Source organism: Xenopus laevis, chromosome 1S (assembly GCF_017654675.1).
Source record: "Xenopus laevis strain J_2021 chromosome 1S, Xenopus_laevis_v10.1, whole genome shotgun sequence".
Lineage (NCBI taxonomy): Eukaryota > Metazoa > Chordata > Amphibia > Anura > Pipidae > Xenopus > Xenopus laevis.
Genome location: NC_054372.1, coordinates 92874990 through 92888087, shown reverse-complemented (window position 1 = coordinate 92888087; position 13098 = coordinate 92874990). Strand labels below are relative to the sequence as shown.

Below are 13098 nucleotides of genomic sequence, written 5' to 3'. Positions count from 1 at the left end.
TTCAACTTAATTCGCAGACCACTTACTGTGAGTAGGGCCTTGTTGCGTACTATCTTTTGTCATCTGATACTTATATCATACTTAATACACTTGCCCTGTGATCTGATTTTCTGACCATACCCACCATACCTACGTCATTTTCATTTCTCTTGTGACCTGCTACACATGCAATGGCTATTCCTCATCTTTTGTTATCTGGTTCCGTCTGATAAATTATCTTGAATGGTACTGGAGTCCCATCTTTTGCACCAATATGGCATGTAATATTTAATAAGCAGTCTGTTCAAAAAGAACCTATGTTGGGCAAATGGTCAAGATAGGTTCTGCCTAGAAAGGTTTGGGGGGGGGTATGCAATTTCCACCACCAATACCAATTCACTATCCCAGTACAAGTAATTTCTGCGCTGGGTTTTGTACACAAATTTGAAAAATTTTTGGTTTTCGGGTGATCATCTGAAAAAGTCTGAGTTTTTGGGCATCAAATACAAAAAAAATGTACATTTTAGATTTTTTTCATAGTTTTATTGAGCCTTTTTCCACACCAGAATTTTTCGAGTGGATTTATTGATAAATGAGTTAAAAATGTGGATGGGGATTGTTCAAAGTGATTTTACCAATAAAATGAGAAATTTACGGATTTCATATAAGAACAGATTTACCTAATTGATGAAATACTTGATGTGTGTCTCATTCTAATTACATACACTAATGAAATTAATTGTTAATTGGGATTGGATACTCACTAGTGTGCAGATGGTGTAAATAGGGTTTCCACCTGCCCAGTTTTGACCTAGACAGCCTGGTTTTTGAAGGGCTGCCCAGGTCAAAACTGCCTGCCCAGTTTTCTATATTAGGAAAACTGGGCAGGATTCCCTATGATTGAGTTGGCAATTGGCCAATCGGCGGTATCCACATCTTAGCCATGCCCCTGATGTCGCAACTTCGCGGCCCCATCCCCTGGCTGTATTCAACCGGGCTAAAAGGTGGCAACCCTAGGTGTAAAGATAAATTTCAAAAAAGTTTTGACCATAAAATTATTACCTAATAAGGTGACTTTATAAAGATAAAATATGAGGACCATTTCTCCAGTACAAATTGATCTCTAACTTTTATTTTGTAGGAAGTGTGTAGTGAGTTGTGGTGTCTAAGCAAATCCGGCCGTTGCATCACTAACAGCATCCCTGCAGCTGAGGGGACCATTTGCCAGACAAACACTATTGAAAAGGGGGTAAGACAAAAATGCTCATACCTTTTTTCTTGCTCATCCAGTGACTAGACAATACTGGGCAATATACCCTACTGCATAGCAGAAGGATTAAACTGTTTTTGAATCTTTTATAGATGTTGCCATCTTGGATATGTAATAATCATTTTTCCAAATAGATTTTCACACATGGAAGGGTTTAGATTTAAACAGTAATATAAAGATAGTGTCATAGGAATATAAAGTTATTATATGTTGATTCATTTTAGTGGTGTTATAAGAGGAAATGTGTTCCCTTTGGTACACGTCCAGAGGGAGTGGATGGAGCATGGGGATCCTGGTCTTCATGGGGAGAGTGCAGCAGGACCTGTGGAGGAGGTGTTTCTTCATCTGTCCGTCACTGCGACAGCCCAAGGTTTGCTAGAGCTTCTTTATTGTTACAATGGATTTCTTGAAGTCAAATTATGAAGTCAAATCTTTAAGTCATCTATAAATTCTACTACATTTGTTTAGGCTTTACTTATAAAAATATTACCTAAATCATCCTATGTGATTAACATAAAATTTTGTGTCACCCCCCTTTTATGAATTCAGTTTACTGCTATTTTCCTCCCTCTTACATCTATTCATTAACTATACAGATAATTCAAACAACCTAGTTTCCAGACTTACTTTCCATCTCTGTCTTGTCACCAAATGTTCATTCCAGTACATGAGGTACAATGATTAGAACCCTTCTTGCCCCTTTACTATGTCACTGACTAATTTTCCTACCACTTCTATACATTGTCATGAGATTTGATTGCAGTAGAATAATGTGAAATAATGTATTTCTGTTTTTGGATATCAGGCCTACGATCGGAGGAAAGTATTGTCTGGGTGAGAGAAAGAGATATAGATCATGCAATATTGATGTGAGTAACAAATACTTTTAAAGTAGGATTTTCAAAAGATGACTGACCCTTAGATACATGACCCATTACGGTTATCTAACTCCCAAGATTTCTGACAATTTGTGCTATGTTGTAGTCCCATGATGCAGTTCTACTGGAAGACAGTGAATAATTTCTGGTATCCTTATTTTCAATAGGATCAATGAAACAGCTGTTACATTTACTATTTTATATTTACATCTCTGTTTAAATATTCATAAAATCATTGAAAAACTTCTTAAAGCACTACATTTAATTGTATAATCTCTTGCAAAACACATGCCATATCATAAAACTAAAAAAAATAAATAAAAGCTTTTAATCTCCCTTCAGGAATTATGTGCAGAGATATGTAAACACATTTTTCTGTGGCCATACTGCCATTTCATTTTTATGATTCCAGTGATTTAAATCTGTATTCTTTGCAGACATAGGGCAATGTTTACTTTTCATCCAGCCTAAGTACTGTTGAACATTTCACAGTAGATGGGCTGATGACATATTCCTAGACTTTGCAGGGTGTAATTTGCATTATTTTCTTAAAATTTGTCAGCAGAACCTAGCAAAGCAAGGAAAAATATCTGCCTATGACAAACACAGTTTGTGTCAAGCAAAAATAGCCTGCAATGCTGACAAGCTCCTCAGTTAAAGAATTTCCCGGTATTAATAGATGATACATGCAAATGAAACAGTGAGATACAGTATATATATAAAAAATAGAACATTTGAAATCATGGTATATTTTTAACATTTTGGGGCTGGAGTGGGTGGAAGTGGTTGAGGTTGAACCATCCAAAGGTGAACCATCCCTGTATAGAGATTTCTTAACTTTACAGGACTGCCCCGCTGGCTCGCAGGACTTCCGAGAGATGCAGTGTGCAGAGTTTGACAATGTGCCATTTCGGGGGAAATATTACTCTTGGAAAAGCTACAGAGGAGGTAAATATTCTGATCATTCACTCACTGGCACATTATGCATATGCAGTATATTTTACAGTTTCTAGGTACAGTCAGAAATCAATCATTAATAGTATTATACTTTTTAAAGGAGGGCTGGTAGTTGTGAAGTGGGTTTGTGGGAATGATTACACCAAACACAGCAAAATACAGACATATGGTTGACATGAACACTCCATGCTACTGCAGAGCATGTTATAGGTACAGGAATTACCAAACTAATGTACACTTATTCCCATATCTGTGGGAAGGCCACAAAGTCTTGGGAGTAAGGCAGCACTAAATTAGGGGGCGGCATGCTACCCAGCCTCTGGAGCACTGGAAACTGGACAAAGGAGATTTTGACAGCTCTTTTATTGACTGCAAATGCAGTCCCCAGTGGCAGATAGCATAAACCAACAGGTGTACTTTTGCACGTACACACTAGCAGGCAGGGAGCGTCATGGATGCAGCCCACTGTTGGAACTCACTGTGGAACCAGTGTTAGACTGGCCCATCAGGATACCAGGAAAACTCCTAATGGGCCCATCTGTTCCTAGGAAAAGAACACACCGGCACATCATGGGTAATGCTAGCAGGAAAAGCCTTGCTCGTTTATTGAGGATGCAACGTTTCGAGGCGTAAAGGTGGCCATAGACTCAAAGATCCGCTCGTTTGGCGACATCACCAAACGAGCGGATCTTTCCCCCAATATGCCACTAACGGCATGGCTATATCGGGGGTAATTCGAACGTTCGGCCGTATGGCCGAACAATCGAATTACGATGTGCCAAGGGGCTCCGACGGGTCGGTCGGTTAAAAATCAAACCTTCCCGATCGATATCGTGGCCAGATATCGATCAGAAAGACCCGTCGGAAGCCCCCATACACGGGCAGATAAGATGTCAAATCGGTCCAAACTACCAATATCGGCAGCTTTATCTGCCCGTGTATGGCCACCTTAACCCCTTTGTCAAGCGGATATTAGTGCACATAGTATTTAAAAGCATAGCAATTAAGCTTAATTAGTGAAAGTGGTATTACCATATCAAAAGGGAATATAAGAAAAATTCATAGTATAAATGCAAATGCAAAAATTTTAGCCAATAGAGAAAAAGAAAATAAAATAGGATATAAATAGTCCATAGCAAAACATAATCCATAGAAAAAAGTCCATAGAAAAAACGTCCAAAAATTGTAATTGTGGAGAACAATTCATAATGGGTTCAAGTGTCCGTTGTATAAAAACAAATAAAAACGAATAAAAATATTTTTTCTTTCTTTGCCACATGTGCTAGTATAGTGAAAATAAAAATACATTGTTTCAAACTGCTATATGCTAACAGACAAAATCTGTACAGTATTACACATTGGACTTTACATCTATATAAAGGTTCTATCTTACCCCTATTACTTTGAGGAAGAAAACAATGAGGAGACATCGATGGAATGATAGATTATACTAAGTAATATACAGTTTATAGTATGTAATATAGTAATATAGTAATATAGTAAAAGAGACAAGAAGAGTGTCAAAAGGAACAAAAATAGTCTGGTGAGGGAACCTATGGTGTGAGAGTTCTGGTGAGATCTTGGCATCCCAGTCCAACACAAACTCCAGGATTCCCCTGCGTCAATAGGTGCACTTTTATCAAAAGAGCCAGTACAGACATAATGGTTTTAAGTGCCCAGACAAAAGTAACTTTAATGGATGGCCCATTCCAGCCCAACTGTATTTGCAGTAATAAGTTACCTTTTCTAGTACTCCCTCCTATTATAGGTAAACTTTATGCCTCCATTGTTTTAATCAACACATATACTGTATATCATGCGTGCTGACTGAGTTGCATCCCACTGTCAGTTTTATCCTCTGGTTTTAACTAGTTTGGTGTACCTCTAACTGCTTGATTTCACCATACGTTATTTATAGCAACCTATTGTGGCTGTATAAATACAAAGCAATGGCAAAATATTTTTTTTAACCTGCAATTATCATAATCCCTTAACACTAACACTGCAGATGTAATGCCCTGTTTTCTAATTTACATATAATTAATTGTGTTTTCCAATTTACATCACCCATCCGGGGATCTGTCCAGTTCTGATTTGTTGATCCATAGCTTACATTCCCTTTATTTCTCCCTTTATCCTTTATCTTGCCTTGCTAGGCAATTTCTCTCATGGGAGATATTGCTCAGCAATCCTAAGTGGAAGATTTAAGTGTAGCGCTCAGCTCAGCACATTCCTGAAGGAAAAGGGCAGAGATGCAGAGGGGAAATGAGGCCAGGAACATGGCTTAATACATTCCAGATGCAATTGAATTCCTGAAATGATCATAGAAAAGGGTATGGGTAAAAAGGGTCAAGCAAAAGCACATAAAACTGCAAAGTCTTAGCTCTAACGGATGCTTGAATTTCTAAACATGCACTTAAAATGAGTAAAGCTACATCTTTACTGGCATCAAAACATCATCACATCAGTAAAAGAGAACATTTGTCAGACCTAAGTCTTATGAGATTTGCAGCACAAGGGCTTTAAGGGGGTTATCATGAAAACAAAAATTCTAGACCTTTTATGAAATGATCAAGTTACCCTTAACAATCCCACACATTTCTTTTTACATTGTTCTAAAATAGTAGAACCGTGTACATTTACCAAAAGTCAAGGGTATGGTTAGAAGTCATGGACCACGGTTGACTCTCTGGTCCCACTTAGATAGATCTTATACCACTAAATGCAAAAAAGCTGTAATATGTATGTAATACATGCATATAGGTATATGGGTGATATGAAGGGGTGAGATTATGAAGCCGGTGAAGACTGGAGACATATCCAAATGCAGTAAGGAGGGGGCCTAGTTATCCTCCTGCAAAACATTCTTCCATCTCAACTCATGGTTGTGTTTTGAACAACCCACTTCCTTTCGACATTATTCTTGTGTATATAAAAGAGCATTTAATCAGTTTTGCCCTCTAGCAGTCATTGAAGCTGCCACTTTTCAAAGTGATCTACCGAATTGTATAAGGAACATACACATAACAGCATTGTATAATAAAGATATTTATTGAGAGATCCCCATATATGTTTCAAGGGATTCCCCTTCCTCACCTACAAGGAGGCATCAGTCGAACACCTTATATTAATTCCCCAGTCAATGTGATGTCATGAGAATACTTAAGGTTGATTTGCACTGCAAACTGCAAATATTCATATTAGAAAAAAATTGAATGAATAAAGGCATATCACTGCTTTTCTATCATAAAATCCTTTGATTTTAATTCTGTTTTTTTTTTTTAAATATTAGAAGAAAATGCAAAGGTGCATTTTAGCATTTTCCTTTAGCTACTGTAGCATATACAATAACATGTATCATGTAATCCTATCCTAATAAAGTATGCTAAAGGTTATAAGTGCCTAGATCAGCGACTGAACTGGGGGTAGGCCGAATAGGCACCTGCCTTGGATGCAATGAAGGGGGGTGCTGAGCAGGTACCTGTTAAATGGTCTTCTGCCTACCCCTAGTCCATGTTTGCTCCCCTCTTCCACTTCCACCCTTCTCTGTCACTCTCTTCTCCCGCCCCTCTGTCGCTCTCCCCTTCCTACCCTGCCCTCCCCTCTTTACCTGGCCCAGATCCAGCAAGCAGATATTTGTGTGCTATGGGTTACCCGGCACAAATTTTTTTAAATTGTGTTAAATTAAAACAATGACAAAAACATGTAACCCAAAGATAGTATTTTTTTTCTAAGTCATTTATTTAATAAGTCCATTTTGTTTGCACTTTATTAGAAAGATGTTTTATAGTTTATCCCTCGCCCTGTACTCCATATTTACTGTAATTTCTCACCAGGTGGTGTTAAGTCTTGCTCACTTAACTGTCTAGCGGAAGGATTCAACTTCTATACCGAGCGGGCAGCTGCCGTAATTGATGGGACCCTCTGCAGACAGGACTCCTCTGATATCTGTGTCAATGGGGAGTGCAAGGTATAGAAAAAACTTTTTTTTTAAAATTCATTTAAATCCAAATATCTGCAAGAATATATCAATGAGGTATTAAGCTTTATTTAAATAGTACTAAAAACACAGAGGCAGATGGGACGAGCTCTCTTCCAGCGACGCTCGCACGCAACTACAGGATGTGTAAGGGGAGCAAAACAGTTTTATATTTGAAGATTCTGTATATCTATATGTATATAAGTATATGCACATAAAGAATATCCAACAGTTTATCTGTACCAGTGTCTAATCTTAGGAGGAGAGCAACATGTTTCAACTGTTCACATCTGTGGCTTACTGTATAAGGAAGAATACCATCACAACATTTCAACAAATGTATAGGTGGCCTTCTCATGTATTTTAGTGAACAGAAAGTGCCAACACTTGGAGGCACATTTATCAAGGCTAAAATTTCGAATTCATGTGTGGTTTTTTTTAACTGACATGAATTTGTTTTTACTCGAAATTTGAATATTCGATTATTTATTAATAAAATCGAATATGTAAAACTCTGATTTTACAGACTCGAAAACTTGAATCGAATTCAACCAAACTCCAAAAAAAAACTTGAATGTCAGGAAGGCTACAAACAACTCCAAATTGGTCACTGCACCTCTCCCATTGACTTATACATTAATTTTGCAGGTTTTAGGTGGCGAATAGTCAAGTTCGAATTCTTAAAGGGACAGAGTATGAAATCTTCAAAATCAAATTAGAAATTTAATTAAAACTCATTTATTTGCTTGGTTTAATTTTTGCTGCCTTTCCTCTAACAACTCACTATTCCTGTCAGACTTTCTCTGTTGGCTCTTCTGTTCGCTCCCTCTCTCAGCTTCCTTTCTTTCTTTATACATTTCTCTCCTCTTCCTCCTCATCACTAACCGTTTCTTTGCTCATTTTTATAGCCTTGCTCTGTTTACTTTTTTAACCTTCTTTATTTACTTTTACTCCTTTTTCCTTTACTCCTACTATTTTTCCTGGCCTCCTCGCCAGCTCATGTAAGCCCCTCTTTTCCCAGGAGCCCATGTGATGATCTCTCTTTAAGCTCCAACACATCACTAGAATGTTCAAGCCAATCTCTGCTCTGGGTACTGGTTTCCAATTTTGGCCAGAGCTATACCAAACAAATTCATTACTTTATAGTATTATGGTAGATAACCAATAGAAGAGCATTAGGCAGACAGATGTCTATTTCCAAGCAACTGCTTTATTACAGAAGTTCAAATGATTTAGAAAAAAACAGCTCAGTCCTAATGTTCAAAAAAAACAAATATGTGTTAAATTGTTAATGGATAGTAATATACAATAGTTTTGGAACACTAGCACGTGACTCTTTCTCAGGCATACAGTTTATTGCTATAGCAGACAACTGTATGTTGTAGGGACATAGTTATCAAAATGTGAAAAGATACCCATATATGTAATTAACTGCACTAAATTTGCCCAGGAGCAGTAACCCATAGCAACTAATAAACAAGTGACCAGTAAATTCTACCTGCTGATTGGTTGCTAGGGGCTACTGCTCCTAGGCAAACAGAGTTAGAGTTAACCATTTGATAAATACACTATTAAAAATCCCATGGGAATGAATAGAAAGTGAGTGAGTTTTTCTATGTTAAACTCTAATCTCGTATTTTGATATGTGTTATTTGAGCTAGTCATTGTGCAGTGCAGCTGTGAAAGCTCAAGTAACTTTGCTCCAGCCTACTAACCCATAACAATCAACCCTGCATTTTCTTTTATTAGTATGTCTACGAACAAACATAATCCTTGAGGAGCAGCAAGAAGTTACAGTATATGAATCAAAGTGTTCCTGTGAATAACATGTAGGCAATGCGATATGAAACATTATCATGTGTCCATTTTTTATCAAATTTTTAGCATGTAGGCTGTGATCGGATCTTGGGTTCAGATACCAAAGAAGACAAGTGTCGTGTGTGTGGAGGAGATGGCAGCACTTGTGAGACAGTTGAGGGTATCTTTAACCAGTCCCTGCCAGAGGGAGGTAAGGTAGAATTCTCACAAAATTGTTCAATGTTGATTGTTGTACTTTGTGTAACTGTCATTTACATGTGCCCCTGTGCAAGTCCAGTGCTAAGGGGTGAAAGAATGGCCTTAAGCTGCCATTTAGCTCATGTTGAACTAAACCTCAGTGATAATTGTAAGCTACTGTTAATTTACAGATATGAACCAGCAATATCAAGGGCTAGGCTTATATTTCTATGTATGCTTGAAGTAAATAGAGAGACCCAGTGGCAGGAATGTGTGCCAGGGTACAGAAGAAAAGGTGGCCTTCACAGGGCTCTGAAGATCAAAGTATGCTCTTTTCAGGGCAATGGAAGCCAAAGGCAGTTATTATTAGGGGTTCCTCCTTTTGGAGAAGGGAAGTCCAGGCTGGGGGCGGGGAGGGTGACATTGAAGGTGAGGTAGTGTGTTTAGTACAGGCATGTGGGCTTGTGATGTCAAGAAGTGTGGCTATCATACAACAATCAGTGTTTGGCTGATCACTAAATAATTCACTGTAGAGTCCATATGGACACGTAGTTTTAACCTGGATAACCTTTATGAAAACCAGGCTGTCCAGGTCAGAAGTGGGCAGGTAAATTAAGTAGCTCCTGCAGGGCAGACTGGTAAAAAAAAAGTTATTGCGAGGTTTACAGTTTACATAAACCTCTCCAACTATTCTCAGAATGCTGATTGTAGTTCAAAGTTCTCATGGAGGAGTTTTACATCATATTTGTCCTAACCCTGGGTGATGGCATGCCCATTTTTATACCTGCTATCTCATATAGTGGAGACACAGGATTCCTGTAGTGCCAAATGTTTATAGGGATAGGCTTACAAAGTAGCAAGAGATGAAGGGAGCAAAAGAAATGAATACTGTACAGGTGTCTGCTGCCACTGAAACAAATACCTTTTGAAAACTTAACATATTATATGTTATACAAATATCCAGTTATGAATCTGCAAAGCTACTGTTATCCACTAAAACAGTACTATTAGGTAAGCAAATGTTTTAACTACTACTGCTTTTCTCCAGCTGTGAGGCTCTGGACAACAACCAATTACAAGTGGATAATTCAGGATGTCAGCTTTATATATTCTTACCAATACTGCTAGTGAAGTTCCTAAGCAGAAATTTAATTCTAGGAACTTGGTCCACTAGCCATTAAAAGTTGCCCATTTGAGCCTTTATCTCTGAAGTACGTCAACGATATATATTTTCTATACCTAAATATTTCTAATATTTACTTTAAGGGAGTTATTTATCAAAGGTCGAATTTCGAAGTTATGAGAATTTTTAATTTAACTCTAATACATTTGAATGTACTCAACTCGAATGGGAGTTTATTTATAAAAAAAAACTCAAATGTCTAACTTTTGATTGAATAGGAACGACCCAAAAATTAAAATTGAAAAACCTAGAATGTCAGGAAGGCTATTAAAGGGGTTGTTCACCTTCCAAACACTTTTTTCAATTTAGTTGTTTTTAGATTGTTTCCTAGAAATAATGACTTTTTCCAATTACTTTCCATTATTTATTTTTTACGTTTTTTCCAAAATCTAAGTTTAAAGTTGAATGTTCCTGTCTCTGGTGTTTGAGTCTGACAGCTCAGTAATCCAGGTGCAGATTCTGAACTGTTACAATTTTGCAACATTTAGTTGATACATTTCTCAGCAGCATCTCTGGAGTATTAGCAACAATTGTATCAATTCTAACAGCTGCCTGTAATGAAACCCAGAGATTCTGCTCAGCAGGGACAAAGATAAGAAATGTATCAACTAAATGTATCAATTTAGAACAGTTTACAGGATCGGCGACCCCCCCTCCCAGAGCTGCTTCAGAAGGAGAGAAATGACACTTTATACTTCAATATTAGAAAAACCGTGACACATAGAAAATAGAAAGTCATTGGAAAAAGTCGTTATTTCTGGTGATCTATCTGATAACAACTAGTTGTTTGAAGGTGAACAACCCCTTTAACATCTTCCAATAGTTCAACGGATCTCTGCCATTAACTTCTACATGAACTCAGCAGGTTTTAGGTGGCAAAGTATCAAATTAGAGCTGTTCCCATGGTCAAGGTGTGATAAATCTCACATCCAAATTCGAATTGGTGGTTTTAAATTCGAAATTGTAAATTTTGACCACAAAAATTTCAGAAATTCAAATTTACCATTTGAACCTTAGTTAAAGTGTCCCTATATTTTGCTACAGCACCAGACAAGTCAGGCACTCCTTGGCTGCTAAAATATCACTTGGCTCGTAGTTTGTTCACATGTATTGTTATGATGTTTGACCTTCATTTAAAATAATTGATATGAGCAATAATACCCCGATTATTGTATGTTGTACAATAAAAAAATATTATATAATTCATAATTTAGGATACCCTATATGAAAATAAAATTTTAAGTTTATAATATTTTGCTAAGAGAATTTGTTGGAGAAAGTGTGGTTCAATCTCTTATGTTATTGAATATATGATCTTTGAATGTGGAGTTTCTATACGGAATTGTAGAAGTAAAATATTTAAACGTTATTCTCTTCTTAAATGCTAAAGGATATGAGGAAGTGATCTGGATCCCTAAAGGCTCAGTACATATTGATATCCGTCATCTTAACATATCACTCAATTACCTAGGTGAGTCATGATGCAAAAATGGAAAATGTCATTGAATTACAGATTAGCGACCATTTCTGAAACTGAGTCACTGAAGATATGCATACACACAGAAACACAATTGGATGTAGTAACTATATGTATATACAATATATCTGCAATCACTGTTTCAGAAATGGCAACATCATGCCTAATGATGAGATGTAATTTTCTTCTCAAAAGCTTTCATTCTTACATATATCAGTTATATCCTGTTACCACAAGAAGTACTTTTTTCTTTTATGAACTATGGTTAACATGGTACAACACTCTACTACCAGTACACAGTACTCACTGCGTGTGCAGCTTCTAATACAAATGCATACTACCAAAGTATAGGATATATAATCCAATCCAGAATGCTCGGGATAAGAGGTCTTTCCATAGTTTGGCTCTCCATACCATAAGTCTGCTAAAAATAATTTAAACATTAAATAAACCCAATAGGATTGTTTTGCCACTAATATGGATTCATGCAGCTAACCGTATATACTCGAGTATAAGCCGTCCCGAGTATAAGCCGAGGTACCTAATTTTACCTCCAAAAACTGGGAAAGCTTATTGACTCGACTATAAGCCTAGGGTGAGAAATGCAGCAGCTTCTGGTAAGTTTCAATCAAAAAATTGAGGTTTTCTGCTCCCATTGGAGATGCCGGTGACCATTCTTGGACGCCGGCGACTATTCTTGGAGACTATTCTTAGGCACTGGCGACTATTCTTAGGCGCCGACTACTATTCTTAGGCGCGGGCGACTATTCTTAGATGCGGCGACTATTCTTAGATGTGGGCGACTATTCTTAGACGCCGGCGACCGTTTTTGCGCTTGACCCGAATAAGGTAGAGTTTTTCAGCATATTTTGGGGGCTGAACAACTCGGCTTATACTCGAGTATATACGGTAGTTACCATCAAGTTCAAGCTACCATTTTAATATTATAGTAAAAAAGGTTATCATTTTTTAAAATTAAAATTATTTACTTTAAGGGGCAGATTTATCAAGGGTCGAAGTGAATTTGAGGGAGTTTTCGAAGTAAAAAAATTAGAAATTTGAAGTAATTTTTTGGATACTTCGACCATCGAATAGGATACTACGACTAAAAATCGTTCGAATATTCGACCATTCGATAATCAAAGTACTGTCTCTTTAAAAAAAACTTCGACTTCAATACTTCGCCAAATTAAACCTGCCGAAGTACTATGTTAGCCTATGGGGACCTTCTATCTTCACACATCGAATAAGAATCCTTCGATCGTACGCTAAAATTGTTAGAACGATTTTTATTAGATCGTACGATTGCCAAATTCAGTGAAAAAACTTTGAATTCGATATTCGAATTTGACGTTTTTCAATTGGATGGTTGGATTTCGA

At 37.2% G+C, this 13098-nt stretch overlaps 1 protein-coding gene across 1 annotated transcript in view; it reads left to right on the top strand.

The window, feature by feature from the left end:
* Positions 1-13098, top strand: part of LOC108706867 (A disintegrin and metalloproteinase with thrombospondin motifs 10-like) — a 58627-nt gene that overhangs the window by 35674 nt on the left and 9855 nt on the right. The window contains exons 12-18 of the mRNA XM_041579920.1: positions 1121-1228; positions 1474-1619; positions 2055-2118; positions 2973-3075; positions 6921-7054; positions 8948-9071; positions 11632-11712. Coding sequence (XP_041435854.1) covers positions 1121-1228; positions 1474-1619; positions 2055-2118; positions 2973-3075; positions 6921-7054; positions 8948-9071; positions 11632-11712 — 760 coding nt within the window. The remainder of the gene's footprint in view (positions 1-1120; positions 1229-1473; positions 1620-2054; positions 2119-2972; positions 3076-6920; positions 7055-8947; positions 9072-11631; positions 11713-13098) is intronic.